General features: G+C 41.6%; 1 protein-coding gene across 1 annotated transcript in view; it reads left to right on the top strand.

Moving 5' to 3' along the window:
- Positions 1 to 19,750, top strand: part of LOC132867306 (ankyrin repeat and SAM domain-containing protein 6-like) — an 84,593-nt gene that overhangs the window by 15,429 nt on the left and 49,414 nt on the right. The window contains exon 2 of the mRNA XM_060900129.1: positions 10,503 to 11,029. Within this exon, the coding sequence (XP_060756112.1) occupies positions 10,503 to 11,029 (527 nt within the window). The remainder of the gene's footprint in view (positions 1 to 10,502; positions 11,030 to 19,750) is intronic.

Raw genomic sequence — 19,750 nt, 5'->3', positions numbered from 1 at the left:
AATCAGAATTAGGACCACATATCCAAACGGCCTGGGTCGGATTTGAAAAAATCGGATCTGTGTCGTTCATATTGTCAATAAAAGATCGGATACAGGTCACATATGGGCGAAAAGATCGGATTTGAGTCACTTCAGCCTGCAGTGTGAACGTAGCCTGAGTCTCACGGACCACAGCAGTGGAAATGATGCGCTGGGAGTGGTGCTGGATTCTAAGTCATTAGTAGCATCCTTGAATAACTTAAGGAACGCAACTACTGTTTTCAAAGTGTTTGCATTAATCTGCGCAATTCTTTCATACTGGTTGTTGCTCAGCAGTAATGTTGAAATCTCCTCATGCTGTTGCAGTATGGAATCCAGCATATCATAATTTGAATTCCATCGGGTCTCGATGGATTGCTTGAGGGATTTCTTCAAGTTGTTTTGCAGACCTGAATGCTTGAAATATTTCACCAGCTTTTTTGCATTGGTCAACAGTTCAGACAGCTCAGTTTCAGCCAACACACCTGGTGCAAATGCACTTGATAGGGTGACATTCAGAATGTGCGCGTTGCAATTCAACCTGGTGTAGCCACGCAGGGCGGCGACTATGTTTGCTCCACGGTCAGTAACAAACACAACACGGCCAGATAGTAGTGACGCATCTATTCCAAATTCACGGAGTTTCTGGAACAGCAGACTCCTGATATTCTCCCCTGTTTTTGACATACCACTCTCGAAGGGAGCTGCGAATAACACCCTGGAAACAAGGTCGAAGTTGTTGTTTGTATAATGAATGGTGCCAGATATGAATGAAGACTTACGGTAATCCTCCGTCCATATATCGGTTGTGATGGCACATCCATATGTTTCGATGATGGGCTTTATTTCTGCTGCCACTGACTCCTGCAGTGCTTGTGCTCGCCCCTCGACATGTCTGGATACAGTGGTTGGATGAGGTAAAACATCTTTAATGTCAAACTTGCCATACTTGGCAGCAACATTAACAAAGTGTTGCAATATGTCAACAAAGCCTCTCCCGGCGACCAAATCATATGGCCGTATGTCTAGACAGCACACTTCCACACATTTCTCTGTAGTTTCCTGTTTAATGTGTGCAGGGAGAAGTTGTTTTTGATTGAAATGCAGCTTACTCTGACCTGGGAGGACAGAGCAGGTGTGACGCCTCAACCCAGAGGTGCCGGATTTGTGTCCATTGTAAATTAGGATTTTTGAGCATTTGTCACAACGAACGTAGTCAAGTTCGTTGCCGTCTGCGTCGCACACAACTGAGAAATTTTGCCAGATATCAGACTTTCCTTGTTTCGTTTTTGTACTGTACAATCCTTGTTTGAGTTTATTTTCTATATCACTTGTTTGACTCGTGCTGTCGCTAGGCTAGTTTACGATCCCGCAGTGTTTTACTATGGCCGCCCATTCCCGCCCGCAGCTAAGTGCAAACCGCCCGTTCCCGTGAGATTTGCGTTGGGTCCCGCGGGACCCAATCCCAGTGCAGACCTCTACCCCGTATGCATTCGTTTAATGGTCTTCTGCATGTTAAATAGTTACAAAATTATAATAAAGTGAATACTTTACGATTTATTTGGTGTATACTGATGAAGTTACTTTTTTTGGCCAAGTGATACACTGTGCAGTGCAGTATCTCACTCAGGGTCCTCATCTCATTATCTCTAGCTGCTTTATCCTGTTCTACAGGGTCGCAGGCAAGCTGGAGCCTATCCCAGCTGACTACAGGCGTAAGGCGGGGTACACCCTGGACAAGTCGCCAGGTTATCACAGGGCTGACACATAGACACAGACAACCATTCACACTCGCATTCACACCTACAGTCAATTTAGAGTCACCAGTTAACCTAACCTGCATGTCTTTGGACTGTGGGGGAAACCCACGCGGACACAGGGAGAACATGCAAGCTCCGCACAGAAAGGCCCTCACCGGCCACGGGGCTTGAACCCAGACCTTCTTGTTGTGAAGCGACAGCGCTAACCACTACACCACCGTGCCAGGCTGGGCGATATATCCAAAAAAAAAAAATTGGTATCGCAGTATGGCCATTCATATCATCAGAAAACTTAATATTGTGACTAATGTATCGCATTTTAGCAGAAATATCCTCCAGAAATGACAAGGTAGCTGCAGTGTTTTTACCCTCATGAATATATTAATGAAGAGTCTGTATTCAAATCAAATTTTTCATATCAAAACTTTTTATTCATCAACATTGCAGACATAGTCTGAATTGAGGTGATTTAACAATTTGTTATACAAAGATGTCAAAAGTTAAAAATACGTACATATTATACAAATTAAAATCAAAATCTAACGGAAAGTCACCGCCTCATCTAATGCACAATTTAAGACTGATTAAAAACAACAGGATGATTAAAGCAATCCAAGTTAATTCAGAAGATGTGACAGGATCTTGAGGACCAGTTTTGGGGCAACATGGAAGGATTTGAGTACAATTATTGTATTGATCAGTTCTTGTTCAATATGTCTACTGGATAAGGTATAGCTGAGTTCCTGTGCCTACTGGTGCAACAAAGGGGAGTGTCAAATTTGTTAGAACTGCGTGCGTTCCGACCTGTAATACGTTGCCGGAATGGTGGAAGCCACTCTCGGAACTCTGAGTTCAAAAGAGTTTGAGCGAATTTGGCACAGATGGTGGTGCGTCGATGCGCTAGGGAACAGAGATTCAGCGTGGACAAGGATGCAACATAGTCATTGTATTTGGTCCCGAGGATTATCTTGCATGCCCTTTTCTGTACTTATTCCAGGGTGCAGTGTACTCCAAAGAGGGTCGGACATAACCTGTGTAGACTGTCATCAAGTCAGGAACTGATACTCCAAAACGCTTTAGTCGATGGAGAATGAAGAGTTTTCTGTTTGCAGATGAGACCATGTTGTCGACTTACAAGTTCCATTTCAAGTCACACTGTATAGTGAGTCCAAGCACCTTGATGGCTTTCACGATTTCCAGGGTTTGTCCATTAATTAGCAATGGTGCAGGAGTAGGAATAGCTCTCACAAAGCTTACATGTAGGACTTTACATTTACCAGGATTTAACGTCATTCTGTGGTTTTCGACCCAATCATTCAGTTTATTCAAAGTCGGCTGAAGGGAGCAAGATTGGGTGATACGTCTGACTTGTGCCAGGTTCATGTCGTCGACATATTTCCATCGGTTAGTGTAGTTGCATAACACGTCATCTATGACTGCCAGGAACATGATTGGCCCTAAGATTGTACCTTGAGCAACCCCACAGGTAAGACACAGCCAGTAGACCCTCTGGCGACAGTCGGAAATAAAGCTACATAGCCACGGCAAGATGGAAGGGCGTACTCCCAGGCCTATCAAACATTGAATAGCTGTTAAATGATCAACTCTATTGAAAGATTTAGCCAGATCAGTTGTCACGAGAGTGCAGATGGAGCTTGGTAGGGAGCTTGATTTGTACAGGAAATCTAGTAGACTCACCAGTGCGTGAGTTGTGGATCTTTTCTTTGTGCTACCGAACTGGTACGGATCAAGCCTAAGGGAAATGTCCTGAAGGATCCAGTTTGCGGCAAAGCGTTCACAGACCTTTGATATTTGAGCAGTCAGAGATATAGGTCTAAGTTCATCTGGGTCATTCCGTGCCAACTCACCTAAATTTCAGGAACTCCCCCACATCACCGTCTCAGATTTTACTCAAAAAATTCTCTAATCAAGAATCATATGTTTGTACCACACATGCAAAATATTAGCCCCCAATTATGTTGTAGTTTTGGAACTACAGGCCTTTGAAATATTGATGTCAAAACACCACATGTCGAAATTGGCTCTTTCCCCAACTTCAGAGACCCATAACTTTTTATTGCAGCTATCTAGAAAGTTGTGTGTGCAGATTCTTACTGAATGATACCCACTCTTTTCAAATCTGTTGCCAGAAAGCCTCTGAAGGACATACTTTTTGCATAATAGGAAGCCAAAAATGGCATTTTGGCCAAAATCGCTTAAAATTCATTAAAACTCTAAGGGGCCTAGTAGAAATATGAAACTAGTTAGATTTTTTTCCTCATTACATAGTAATTGTAGGGTTGTTATCTGTTCACAGAAACATATTTTGCGATGAAAATTATATTCCTGAATTTTTAAATTTTTTTTTAACATCTTACGTCCTTTCCGAGGGGGCTAAAATAGGGCATTTTTGCCATCTTATTTGGTAATGTGGCTAGGGGTTTAGGATCTTCTAATTTTTTGTGAAGATGCTCTCATATAAGATGTAACTACTCCCTGATTTTTTTTAACAAACGCCCCTTGCTTCATATTTTAATAATTTGTTTTGTACATGGACAGTTTCATCATTTTTCACTTTTTTCCACATTCAGAACTCTGTAACTCTACATTGGAAAATTCCTACTAGCAGCTATTTCAGATTTACATACACTGACATACAAATTTTCATATTTTAGTAGTAGTATGCCCAAGAAATTCATATTTTTCTTTCTATTGGGACCTAAAAACAGCTATTTGGCCAAAAATGACAAAAATGTTGACTTGATATTTTTCAAGTTCTGGAGGGAATGGGCTATTTTCCTCATAAAGATGTGGTGACTTTTTCTATCCATATATATATATATATATATATATATATATATATATATATATATATTAGCAATGATATCCTTAGCCCAATTGCACCCACTCAGCTGGAGATGAGAAGGGTTTCTTCTGATGTGGTACCATCATCGGTAGTGGACATAGGACCTGAAACCACACCAGTTTTACAGTCCCAGTTACAGGCCCCAAGCCAAATGTCCCAATCTGCACCAAATATGTACCAGCCGGGCAAATATATTGCCTGTGTTTATGACAGAAAATGGTACATTGGAAATATTGTCACCAGAAATGAAGAAGAAAATGATGTGTATGTCAATTTCATGAGACAAGGACGAGGCAACACATTCTCATGGCCACCACAAAGCAGGAAAGATGAATGTTGGGTGCCTTTGCTTCATGTCCTTTGTGTGGTAGAGGCCCCAAACATAAAAAGTGGGGGACGCCAATACCAACTAACAGAGGATGACTTCAAACTTGTGAAAGACTTAAGTTTTAACTTATGTACTACTAGATGACAGTTTATGAGTGTCTTAGCACATCACATGAAACTGTACTGCCTGTGAATGAATTACCCATTATCACGGATGCCCATATTTGACTTTAAATTATGTACAAATCTTGTGATGTTTTTCAACATCATGATCATGGATCATTGAATGTGTTAATATGTAAATAAAACCTCATTGCTAAATGTTTTGTGCTTACACAACCTTGAAGTATATTAAAAATACTACTCCAGAATTTTGTTGTTATTTTTCTATATTTTCCAAGGATATTCAACAAAAATTGCAATTATACCTAAAATTTTCTAATTGCAAAAATACAATACAGTAAAAGTTGTTCAGGAAATGTGTATGCCTAGATTAGGTTCTTATAAGCCTTAATTTGTGTGCAAAACACCCCTTCATTATTCCCTTGTTTATTAAAAGCTGCCCAGCGTTTTTGTCATTTTTGGCCAAATAGCTGTTTTTAGGTCCCAATAGAAAGAAAAATATGAATTTCTTGGGCATACTACTACTAAAATATGAAAATTTGTGTGTCAGTGTATGTAAATCTGAAATAGCTGCTAGTAGGAATCTTCCAATTTAGAGTTACAGAGTTCTGAATGTGGAAAAAAGTGAAAAATGATGAAACTGTCCATGTACAAAACAAATTATTAAAATATGAAGCAAGGGGCGTTTGTTAAAAAAAATCAGGGAGTAGTTACATCTTATATGAGAGCATCTTCACAAAAAATTAGAAGATCCTAAACCCCTAGCCACATGACCAAATAAGATGGCAAAAATGCCCTATTTTAGCCCCCTCGGAAAGGACGTAAGATGTTAAAATTTTTTTTTTAAATTCAGGAATTGAAATTTCATGGCAAAATATGTTTCTGTGAACAGATAACAACCCTACAATTACTATGTAGTGAGGAAAAAAATCTAACTAGCTTCATATTTCTACTATGCCCCCTAGAGTTTTAATGAATTTTAAGTGATTTTGGCCAAAACGTCATTTTTGGCTTCCCATTATGCAAAACGTATGTCCTTCAGAGGCTTTGTGGCAACAGATTTGAAAAGAGTGGGTATCATTCAGTAAGAATCTGCAAACACAACTGTCTAGATAGCTGCAATAAAAAGTTATGGGTCTCTGAAGTTGGGGAAAGAGCCATTTCGTCATGTGGTATTTTGACATCAAAATTTCAAAGGCCTGTAGTTCCAAAACTACAATGAATTGGGGGCTAATATTTTGCATGTGTGGTACAAACATATGATTCTTGATTATAGAATTTTTTGAGCAAAATCTGAGACGGTGATGTGGGGACCCTTAGGTGAGTTGGCACGGAATGACCCATCTATATGTGGTGGTGGTGATTTAGGTAAAGGGATAACATTGGCTTCTTTCCACTGTGGTGGGATCACACCCTCCTTAAATGACGAGTTGAATAAGTCACAGAGGGGAGTACTGATTTCACATGCAAACTCCTTCAGGATACGAGTAGGAATACCATCAGGGCTGGGACTCTTATAGGGGTTGATTGACTTGAGTTGAGAGTAGACTTCCGAAACTTGAATGACTGGTAGTGGTCCCAGGACAGGTAGGAATGCTGGGAGGGATGATGAGTCCAGTGGTGGTAGTGACTGGGACACGTCTGCAAACTTGGCATTGATGGCGTTGGCTATCGTTGAGAAGTTGTTTTGATTAATGCCCGGTGTGTGGATACGGCTGGGTTTCTTGTTCATGTTACATATTGATTTAATATCATTATGCCACGACCGGGGGTTGGCTTTCTTGTGACCTTCCACTTTGACCTTGTAGAAATTGTGTTGTGCTTTGCGGATCGCGATTTGCACCTTATTTCTGTAGAACTTGCTCAGGTCTGAGGGGGGACCAGTCGAGAATGATTTCTGTCTTTGTTTTATTAGGTGCTTAATCACAGGTGTCATCCATAGTTTGTCTTTGGGGTGGATTTTCACTATTTTGGTAGGAAAGTGCTCGTTGATGGCAGACGTCAGTGTATGATAGAACGCATTGGCCTTTGCCTCTGTTGAGATTGCTGTGAGGACTTCTTCCCAGGGGTGGGTGGTAATCCATCTGCCAAATTCACTGAGGTTTGGCTCACGCATGGGACGGATGAGTTGCCTTGTGCAAGTATTGTGCTTGACTTGAACTTGTGGTTCCCAAAGGACACAATAGTAGTCGCTAAGACCGACTGGTGGAAGGATCACAGGTTTCTTGTAACTCGGCTTCATGTTGGAGATGATGAGATCTAAGATGGCGTCACCTCTAGTGTTATTCTGAACCACTTGAGAGAGGTCACTGTTGAGAAGGATATCACGAATATTGAGATGATTAAAGCCACCGAGAAGGGCTAGTCCGATATTTGGGTAGATTGTTCTGAGATGAGGTGTTCAATGAGGTCTGCCACGTGCGGAGATTGTGGTGGTGAATAAACTGCACAGACGGCAATGGACGAGAACCTGCGAGTCAGGCGGTGTGGTCGTACCTTGACCCAGAGACACTCACGTTGTTCTGGAACGCTGATTGCAGGGATGAGACAGGACGGTATGTTGTCTTGTACGTAAATTGCTACACCACCACCGCAACGATTATTGCGGCATTTTGAATAGACAGTATATCCGTCAATTGACTGTACACTACCGTTCAAAAGTTTGGGGTCACTTTGAAATTTCCTTATTTTTGAAAGAAAAGCACTGTTCTTTTCAATGAAGATCACTTTAAACTAATCAGAAATACACTCTATACATTGCTAATGTGGTAACTGACTATTCTAGCTAAATTCTACTAAATGTCTGGTTTTTGGTGCAATATCTCCATAGGTGTATAGAGGCCCATTTCCAGCAACTATCACTCCAGTGTTCTAATGGTACAATGTGTTTGCTCATTGCCTCAGAAGGCTAATGGATGATTAGAAAACCCTTGTACAATCATGTTAGCACAGCTGAAAACAGTTTAGCTCTTTAGAGAAGCTATAAAACTGACCTTCCTTTGAGCAGATTGAGTTTCTGGAGCATCACATTTGTGGGGTCGATTAAATGCTCAAAATGGCCAGAAAAATGTCTTGACTATATTTTCTATTCATTTTACAACTTATGGTGGGAAATAAAAGTGTGACTTTTCATGGAAAACACAAAATTGTCTGGGTGACCCCAAACTTTTGAACGGTAGTATAGTTCTTGTGGCGTGGAAGGTAAGAACCATGACTCTGATATTGCTGCAATATCCACATTATTGCCTGATAAAACGGCCTGGAATTCATCTATTTTGTTGAATAAAGATCTTGGATTCGTAAGTAGGAATGTCGGCACTGATGTAGCACAACTGGGAGAGCGGTTGTTTACAAGTTTGATGCTCATCAGGTTTGCACGGGAAACGAGTGCAGACAACAAAGAAGGGCGATGGAAGTTAATCAAATCATTTCTTCTTCCAACTACAGTTTCCATTTTGCGTAAACAGCTCTTACCCGCTTTTTTCCCTCTCAGCCTTCTTGAGCCCTGGAGTATTTTGTTGTCATGTAGGAGTTGTTTCATGTGTGGCCTTGCTGTTGAAAGACACTTTTGAGACTCCTCATAAAATCCAAGGAATACCTGAACCACACCCTGGTAGCCATTGTAATTCTCTATATAGGGGACGTCAGCGGTGAAGACTGATTTTCTGCGGTTATATCTGTTCAGTACAGCCAAATGTCATCCCAAGCTTGTCCAGACATCTTCCCATACATTTACAATAATATTTACTGACATTCACAACAGATTAAAAGCTAAAAAAAGCATAAAGACGACCACGTCCGAGGAGCTGTTTCTACAACGTGGCAGCCCCTAGAAGCTCCACCTATCGATGGATTTGATTTGAAAAGAACAGTTCAAAGAAATGACTGAAAGCCCAAATATTACCATGACATTCATATCCAGGATGACATGTCACTGAATGTAAACTTCTGGCCACAACTGTAGCAATCTTCTGAATATATCTAAAGCAAGCAGTGGCTTCTAGATAACGAGCATACTCTGATAAGTTATCACTAGTTGTTTGCACTATGGCAGCTGTTTTGGTTTGCTCGACCACCAGCTATTTCACTTCCAGTAAAACCGCTAAGAAAAGTCACGTGACTGAAACCCAAGAATATTATACAACTTACCACTACTGTATGCATATGCTTGAAAATATGGTTGGGAGGTTTGAGGGGGTTATAGTTTCAAAACTTTGTATAGACAGTGTGCTTAGAAGAGTGGGTGGTTTTTTTTTTTTCCCCCCAAACCCAAGTAGCTGTTCCAGATGTGAGATAAAGAGGAGGCTACTTTTCAGAGGAGGTAAAATTTAAAAAATGTACTGTGTTGTGCTGTCAAAATTTTACTGTAAAAGTTTATTACACCTTGCATAATATATGCAGTATTTTTCAGTGAGTTTGCTTTATTATGCAGGTTGTTGCATTTATTGTTTGATAGACGTATCAAATCAAGCATCTCATATCAAATGATGCAGTATATGATATGATACACTATATTGTTACACCCCTAATATTTTGCTAATTTTTCCCCCACAAGTGGTGTTTCAAATGCCGCTTTTCCACTACCAACGCGGCTGAGTTGGGCTGAGCCGTGCCGTGCTGAGTCGGGCTGAGTCGAGCTGAGTGGGGCTGTTGGAGTTACATTTCGACTACAACCGCGCTGAACCGTGCTGGCTGGAAGTGGGTGGACACATTGGGTGGAGTTAGCGAAAGTGGGTGGATGTCAGGTGATGTCGTTAGGCGGCGCAAACAGTGACATCAGTGACCTTTTAAGCGGTAGTCTCACAACCCGGATAGTAAACAATAAACATGGAGGACATGGAGTCGTTAGTGTTGCTGGTCTTGGTGCTGTGGCTTGTTGTCACCGACAACGCCAACAGATACTGGCAAGAGCGTATAGATGAGGCGAGGCGCATAAGGCTTCATAATTCTCGTAATTCGTAATTCTCCTTCTTCCGGGTTTACGGTGTTTACAGATCCCAGCGTGCTCGCGGGGCGTGTGAGGACACTCCTCCTCACCAATCAGTGCACAGGGGAGTGTCTCCTCACGCCCCTAGCCTCACTCAGCAAGGTTTGGCTCGCTTCAGCCCTACTCCAAAACCGTGCGAGTTTTGGGGGCTGAGCAGGGCTGAAGTGAGCTGAGTCGTGCTGTTCTTAGATAGTCGAAACGCGAGCCGTGTTGGGCTGAAGCGAGCTGAAGTGAGCTGAAAAAGGGTAGTGGAAAAGGGCCAAAAGGTATAGATGACTAGCTACATATACATGTACATTATTTCTTAAATACTGTGGGATTTTCTTTTATAATGACTTTACAGTGCAAGATCTCAATTCCCGGACCTCTGTGGATTGACTTTCTCTCTCTTTCTCTCTCTGTCTGTGTTTTTTGTATACAGGTTTGGCCATTTGAATGTGTCTCACATCTTGCTTGAGAATGGGGCAGAGATCAATGGCAGGAATCGCATGGGAGCTAGTGTACTCACTATGGCTGCTCGTGGGGGCCATACACATGTTGCAAAACTCCTCCTTGAGCACGGAGCATTTGTGGATGACTTTGACCACCTTTCTGCTGCTGAAAGAAACGTTAATGGGAACAACAGTAACCACGGTGATAATGGGAAGAACTTCTTGGATATCACGTCTTTATTGGTTAGCGCTCAGCAGGGTCACGAGGCGATGGTCAGACTGCTTTTGGAGTGGGGAGCCGACGTGAACTTTTCGCAGAAGACCACGGGTTGGAGTGCACTAATGTTGGCCACATTGAGCGGGAAGGCTAGTATAGCTCAGCAGCTTGTAGAGAGGGGCGCTGATCCTGATCACCTTAATGTACTGTCCAAAACGGCTTTTGAAGTGGCACTGCATCTTAAGCAAAAGGAAGTGAAGAGTTATCTGGATTCCATCACCACAGTTCGTCCACAACCAGGTAAGATCAGTAGATGGAAGGAGTTTCAGTGGCTCATGAGGACCTATGATACTGACCAAAGCACACATGGTCAAGTCTATTAAATAAATGTCTACAGAAGGGTGTTGGGCCAAGGCTGCGTTAACAAATCTATCCCTTGGTTGCAAATTCTAATTATACTGGCCTACCAACCAACACATAGTCTGGGGAATTCTAATATACGCAAATTTAAAAATATATATATTTACAGGCCTAGAAAGTCTTTTTTTTTTTTTTTCACCAGCCAGCCGGACTAGTTACCTTCCAAAGTAACTATCCAAACAGAAAATCAACTAGCTAAATTTGTTCATGTATGAATTTTACTTCTGTCAAAAATAATGCAAAAGAGAGTAGTTACCATTGTTCATGACTAATGTGCATTTATTTCAAGGCCCGAGTATTTTGATACTGTTGTTAAATACATAAATGAGAACAACACAGAGCACCATAATGTAATATCAACAAATAATAATATATTGGAAAACTTGGTGTATGAGTATTGAAAACAAATATACTTACTATCATGACTATAGCACCCAAAATATGTCCAACATGCTTTCTGTATTAACCATTTATGAGAGAGAAAGCATTAGGAGCTTCATATTGACTAGGAATCAACTTGAAAAAAATTAATTATTCCATAAAAATCGTATCGCAGCCAAGGCCTACCCTGCTCCCACGTTTGCTTATAAGTCCTTTGTCGTTTCTCCTTCTCGTACGCTTTATCGGCGGCCTTTTTCTCCTCTTCAGACCGAGGTCGCTTTGTCCCCGTCTCTGGCGGTTTCTGTCCACCTTTCAGAAAATTCCACATCGCAACATAGCTTTGGCAGATGTAGATGTAAACAACAACAAAAACACGTGTTTAAATGGGCGATGATGTGGCCACATCTATTGAAATTGATAATGTGATTACCGCGATATTCAACGAGATGCGTTATATGCATGCGCAGTAGTGAAAAAAACGACAGCCTGACTCGTACACGATATGATTCGGAATTCTTCGGTATTTTCCGTCCTGCCGATAAACACATCGGTTAACACAGACACGGCACACGCTTAATATGTGACGGCTTTAGTTGACGGTGTGTCTGAATCTTCGCTTCATATATATTTTTTATTTTCAACTAGCCAGCCGGGCTGGCTAGTGACAGGAATTACCTGCCAAATGACAAATTAAGTCGCCTCGGGCGACCGGACCACCGCAAATTTCGAGCCGTGATTTATATACATATATTACAGCATATAACCATGGCTCTTGTGCAATAATAATAATAAACACTGATAAAGGTAAAGCTTCTGATTTACACCGCGGTCTCACATAGTTGAAATCACTTCACGGTAGAGGCCAGTAGACGATTTTGGGTCTTCCGGGGGTCAACCGGCACACGTTCCAGGTAGAGCTGTACAATATATCGTATTTTTATCACGATATCGATATTGGTGTCAAACGATATCAAAATTCATAATATCGATATGAAACGATTTTTTTGTCATTTGTAAGGTAAAACGAACCCTTCTGTCCCCTAAGGCACACTGTAGCCTTGTATACGTCATCCATTCTACTCCCGCGATATCTCCGCAACAGTAAAAAATCAGTTCTTCTGTTTTCATACGTGTCGGGTGATTTGATATATTGATTTGTTAATATGTTGTTTGATTTGCTTGCTAATAGTTATAATAATACAATTAACATATATTTACATCATATTTTTGGATGTGGGACTGGGTAATGTAAAAATGGCATCTACGGAAGAAAACAAGCACAACAATATTAGCACATATCCAGCTTGCTAGCTGTGTTAGATGTGTTAAACCGTGTGGATTTAAGTGGAATAATTGCGAGTCGTCCTGTGGTCAAGGCAGCGTTTTAAGGTAAGGCAATTTGGTTATTAATGTTGCCCACCGCGGCATGTTTACTTGGGTTCATTTGATTTTGACTTGTGCATCTGCAGCTAGCATCATGCTTTGAAGTAGGTTCTGCTAAGGACGGGTTTATTGCGCGATGTAGACGGACTCAGATGTAATTACATTGTTATTAAAATTCCGTGCGCTTAAAACGGTGTCCCCCTTCTAATCATGTAGCCCTAATCATGTGTTGCTTTTACTTTTCTTAATGGTGAGTGAAATATCTCTGCAAATGGTATTTCAATGCTGACGTGCCAAAAAGATAGCGGAGTCCACATTTGGAAGATGAAGGAAGAGAAGCCTGATGCTTGAAAATAGATCGCTTAATCCACAACGCATATCTGTATTTGAGACATAACCTGCAACTAGTGGGGATGTTTTGGAATGACTGTGCATGGGGTGTTTTTGGCCACAGAACACTAACCCACAGTAGTAGGAGGACTACTAGGTTCGTGGATTTTGTCTGTTGACTGAGCGAAGCATGGTGTTTGCCTTGTGCCATTTCACGTAGCATCTAGCCGCAGTGCCACCTACACTTTCAGGGAATGTTTACATGCCGCTGAGCTATTTTCATGTATGTTAATTCTTAAGGACTTGTCTCTATATTGTGCGTGTTCACACACGGACTGGCCATCGGGAGTAGCGGGAGTTTTCCCGGTGGGCCGGTGGTTCAGTGTGGGCCGGCGGAGGAAAAAAAAAAAAAAAAAAGTTGCGCGCTGGCCTTTAATATGATAAGCAATGTTAACAGTTTCTTTAAGAAACTGTTAACATTGCTTATTACAGTTGCGTGCTGGCCTTTAATATGATAAGCAATGTTAACAGTTTCTTAAAGAAACTGTTAACATTGCTTATCATATTAAAGGCCAGCGCGCAACTGTTTTTTTTTTTTTTTCCTCCGCCGGCCCACACTGAACCACCGGCACACCAGGAAAACTCCCGCTACTCCCAATGGCCAGTCCGTGTGTGTGCGTGTTTACTGTTGGTGTCTTAACAACACACAAGCTTACGTTGTAGTGTGTGTGTGTGTGTGAGAGAGAGATTTTATCCTTGGCTGGCTACGAGCCAGTGTGGACGTTACGCAGTAATCACTGGTAATACCAGCGCTGGCTCCATCCTCTGTGATCAGAAATGTTGAGTGAGGAGAACGTGAGCCTTGTGCAGGCGATAGGACCTATGCAAAGTACGCGCTTGCACAGTAAATAGTTTAAGTAAAAGGCGTTTCAGGGTACAACGGGAAGGGTTGACAGGTAGCCTATGAGGCCTGTACTATAAAAATGTGGCCCGGTGCCTCGGGTGTTGATGATCGGGGCTTTAAAAAAAGGTGTATATCGTTTTAAAAATCGCGATATCAATATTTACTGAAAAAATCGTGATATTGATTTTTTCCAATATCGAGCAGCCCTAGTTCCAGGCCCTTCCATCAGAATATGTGAGAGCTGAGGCACTACCTTGTCAACCAGGAGGGCGTGGCTTCCATTCCTGGAAAGTTTAGTTGTGTTGAAAATTGCCATGAAGGCATCTGTGGGCATCCTTGAGGCAGATGTGAGGGTTACGAGGGCTACCAGGCATTACCATAGCATTCCATCGCAACCATCAAGCTCAAAATGGTCACGGAACAGCATTCTGCAGAAAATGAAAAGTTTGCCTTGGGGGCATGGCTTATTTTGTCTTGCCATGGCTATGCTGTACTGCAGCCGCGAAAACCATACACGCTGCCGTCATTGGTTTTACTGGCGTCTTCTGTCATTACCGTTACGGCTACCATGGTTTCATTTACATGTTTACGCCGCCCAAATTTATGCGACGGATCACCTCCAAAATCTGCTAGAATAGCCACGGTAGCCCCAACCATGGTTTTCATGGATCAACCGGCTATCTGTGCCCTTAGCATTACACAATCCATCCATCCATAAGCCATAACCACTTATCCTGTTCAGGGTTGCGGGCAAGCTGGAGCCTATCCCAGTTGACTATAGGCAAGAGGTGGGGTATACCTTGGACAAGTCGCCAGATCATCGCAGGGCTGACACATAGAGACAAACAACCATTCACACTCATGGTCAGTTTAGAGCCACCAATTAGTCTAACCTTCATGTCTTTGGACTGTGTGGGAGTACCCAGAAGAAACCCATGCAGATACGGGGAGAACATGCAAACTCCACGCAGAAAGGCCTCCATCAGCCGGTGGGCTCGAACACAGAACCTTCTTGCAGTGAAGTGACAGTGCTAACCACTACACCACTGTGCTGCCTGGCATTACACAAGTAATTCATTTAATTCAGTGTTTTCAACTCCTAATTAATATGGAAGAAAGCAGTATGGCTCCTTACTAATCATTTGAGCTTAGGTAAGTTATGAAAATCCTGAGGCAGATGAAAGTGTTTAAAAGGTTTCAGTATATCATAATTTTGGCAAAGCTACACTGATGATCAAAATGAAGAACCTGAATGTGTTAGAATGGCCCAGTCAAAGCCCACACTTCAGTCGCTGTCCTATTGGAAGCGGACTCTCCAACCCAGTTTCAAGTCTCTTGCAGTGTGGAACAGGTTTTCTTTTAGCATTTGATTGCATCCATCTTGCCCTCAACCCTGACACGTTTCCCAGTGCCATTGAGCCACATGGTGGAAATGTGGTGTTAATTATTCTAGTTGTACAGTTTTGAATTTTTAAGTTTTGTCAGATTGAATGTTGTCATCTTGACTGATTTGTGCAGTAGGTCAAAATAGGAACCAGAGTTTGCACAATTCAGACCTTGGCATCAGAGCCTGTGCAGAAGATACGGCCAATCACATTGTGGGTCTGTGGGTCTTGCTTGCACCTCTCCTTTGTTTCATGCCAGTAGCGTGCATATTAAGAGCTATTACCTGAAGTGCAACTTAAGATGGTGCATCAAACACAAGCTCAGTTGGTCATTAATTTATGTAAAATGCTAAATTTCAGTCAAATAGTTTGTGCGAGTATCAGGCCTGGAATTTCGTCATTTTAGGGGCAAGGCCACTTGGCCTTTTGTGTTGTCAATTTTTTGAGGGCATGAAGGCCAAAAGCCAGGGCACCAAGGCCATAAAATAAAACAATGATTTTAAGTTCATGTCTCATCTCATTATCTCTAGCCGCTTCATCCTGTTCTACAGGGTCGCAGGCAAGCTGGAGCCTATCCCAGCTGACTACGGGCGAAAGGCGGGGTACACCCTGGACAAGTCGCCAGGTCATCACAGGGCTGACACATAGACACAGACAACCATTCACACTCACATTCACACCTACGGTCAATTTAGAGTCACCAGTTAACCTAACCTGCATGTCTTTGGACTGTGGGGGAAACCGGAGCACCCGGAGGAAACTCACGCAGACACAGGGAGAACATGCAAACTCCACACAGAAAGGCCTTCGCCGGCCACAGGGCTCGAACCCGGACCTTCTTGCTGTGAGGCGACAGCGCTAACCACTACACCACCGTGCCGCCCAAGTTCACGTCTATAATGAATTTAATTTAAGGACTAATGACTCTTCCGAGGAAGATTGAAGTCTCAGTCGAAACTATCAAGCAGGTAAAGAAACATCTCCTACACTATTATGTCTGAAGATAAGAAAATATTGAACACATCTAAACTTATCAATCCATCACTCAATTCAAAAATTGTAAAACTTATTAAACCTATATCCTCCCATAATTTTTGTTCAATTGACACCGAATGTGCAAGAGCACCTTCAGACTGTACTACTGCGCAGACTTTTGATTAATCAAAATTGAGTCTGGAGTTCATCAAAATGTTTGACTGTAAATGGAACATATACTAGCATGCAGACTACTGATTAACCCATAAGAGCCCAGACCGAGTTCTCAATCAAGGAAAATTATTGAGGAAATAAAATGAGCTAAATAGACGACAAAGAAAACATTTCTGACCTTTTATTTTATAAAATAGCACTTTCATGTCTCAAGATCTGAAATATTAAATTGCAAATTTGCAGAACACTGCAACACTATTACACTGTTAACCCGAAAGTTCATTCTGTGCAAACAGTTTGAGTAAATACCACTTTTAAAGATTAGTTTTATTGCGTTACTTAAACAGTATGAGTATATGAAGAGTATATGAGACAATGTACTCATTTTTGTAATTTAAACTAACTTAAACTATCATGTTTTACCTCAGACCACAGTGCTGCCCTGCTGTGATTGGCTCAAAACTCAAGACAAGTCTGTGTTTGTCCATTGACGGCTACAGAGGAAGTTGCGCCATTTTCTAATTTACACAGAGCAATTTAAGGTCTTTGCACTTTTGACAGCAAGCTAATTAGCATTTGTTACCGGCTACAGTCGGTACTCGGCACGTTAAAAGTGGGTCAATGCTGTAATGACATAACGTTACTGTACAAGCAATGCTTATTTAACGGTAACAAACTTAAGCCCTATATGTTGAAATTCCTATCTTATTCGTTCGTTAATTTATCACACAGTCTTACCTCAGTCAACTTCTTCCCTCCTTCTGTGAAAATTCAATGTCTCAGACGCAGACACAAGTGGGTGGGGGATGCGTTTGATTAAGTCTCCTGGTTGGCTGGTGATAGATTGGTGTCATTATAGCACGTCGGAGCGGTTCATGCCAGGCTCGAGTCCGATCCACCACTGATGAGTTGCCCAATAAGAATCCAGAATGTCATCAAAAGACGTATTTTTTTTCTCAATAGACGCAGGTGATGTTAAAGCCTATTGGCAGTCACAAGGCAGACTACAAAACCGCAAAACTGCAGGGCATCAAGGCCACTGTGGCCTTACGGCAGATATTTTTTTCTAAGGGCACAAGGCCAAATTGAGAGGGCACGAGGGCTATGGCCCTCGTGAAATTCCTGCCCTGGCGAGTATATTTAACATTGTCTGCTTTGATTTTTGAGACATGACTGGCTGAGCAACTCCTGGTGATGATGGATTGCATCATGATAATCATAGTTTACCAACTGAAATGCATGAACTAAACTTGGAAAAACAACAGAAGACTATTCCTGAAATAATTTGTGGAAATGCAACTTAAAAAGGATGTTTCATTTGCGTTCCATTCACTTGCATAGCAATAAGTGAGGTTGTAAAAATTGTACTGCAGCCAGCCACTAGAGGGCCTCTGGGACATTTTGGCTTCACTTTTCAATCACTGTTACAATGTCTACTCATGTGTATATACAGTCAATGGTCCACACATCATCGTGCTACTACCACCACCATGCTTCACTCTGGAGATGGGTGTTTTCGGAGTGATGTACATCATGGTTTGTGCCAAAGCCAAAAAAAAAGTATTTGGTCTGATTATTATCACATCTGTCCGTCACATTTAAAACACAAGAAAACTGAAGGGTATGTCGAAAATCTGTAAAAGGTAACTCAAACCAACAGTCCTTTCCACCCAGGGACTGGCCATGTGTGTCTGTGTGGAGACAGTTGGAATGTATAAACTGTGTTTACTTTTATATCCCTGTTAGCAAAATAAAAAAATAAAAAATTAAATGATGTGTGAAAGATGAGTGTTTTGACCTATAAAATGATACTATCAGATTTCAGGGTAGCTCACCTGTAACACCCCACCCCACCCAATGCATACGTCTTCGAATACAAACAAAATGTTAATGGTCTATTCAGTTTCCTTTCAATTTTAAAGTAGGAAATATAAAGAATAAGTGAATCCAGCTAAAATCTTCTCTTATTTATTTTTCATACGCTGCATTTATGGTCTCTTTTTTATAGATAGATAGATAGATAGATAGATAGATAGATAGATAGATAGATAGATAGATAGATAGTAATCTAGTAAAACATCTTGGTGTCTTGTGTAATTTATTGTTGATATATTGGGAGACAACACACAAGACAACAAAGATGCTTAAACTTTATTTTCAGACAAGAGGATTCACTGACTCAAACACTGAATTGCTGAATAAGGAATAGGGGAGCCTTGTTTATAACTTAAACTATTTATTGACTTGAGGGCAGAAGTATGATGAACCTGAATGTGAAAGTCATTACAATTCATGAAAAAAACCCTATATTCTTTTAGTCATTTCTGTTTATTTTAAATACTTGATAAAGTTATATATTTGACTTGATGCACTCCGCCATTTTGTTTTTCTCTACTCACGGTATATAAGCTGATATCTTAGTAGTAGAGGAGCCAATCAGAGTGTATGATTGCTCATATCCAGTGAATGTGGATAGAAGAAAAAAAAGTGTGTGTGTGTATATATGGGCGGCACGGTGGTGTAGTGGTTAGCGCTGTCGCCTCACAGCAAGAAGGTCCGGGTTCGAGCCCCGTGGCCGGCGAGGGCCTTTCTGTGCGGAGTTTGCATGTTCTCCCCGTGTCCATGTGGGTTTCCTCCAGGTGCTCCGGTTTCCCCCACAGTCCCAAGACATGCAGCCAGTCACCGAGTACAAGTATCTGGGGGTAGTTTTAGATGACAAGTTGCGGTGGGAGCAGCACACAGAAATGATCCAGAAAAAAGGACAACAGAGACTTCACTTTTTAAAAAAACTGGTTTCATTTCAGGTTGACAACAGAATAGCCAAGATGTTCTACAGTGCCTTTGTGGAGAGTGTTTTAACCTTTGGGATTCTTTGTTGGTTTGGCAATGCAACAGAGGCGCAAAAAGGTAGACTTAGGAAACTGGTAACAACGTCTAGCAAGCTGATGGGCATAAATCAGAAAAGTCTGGAATTCATATACAGGGAACGATCACTTGGTAAAATTGATACAATTTTAACAGATGAAAGACATCCATTATTTTATACTTTTGAGCTGCTGCCATGAGGCA

Source organism: Neoarius graeffei, chromosome 19, assembly GCF_027579695.1.
Source record: "Neoarius graeffei isolate fNeoGra1 chromosome 19, fNeoGra1.pri, whole genome shotgun sequence".
NCBI classification, from domain to species: Eukaryota; Metazoa; Chordata; class Actinopteri; order Siluriformes; family Ariidae; genus Neoarius; species Neoarius graeffei.
The sequence above is the reverse complement of the archived record's forward strand: the minus strand, read 5'-3'. Positions and strand labels throughout refer to the sequence as shown.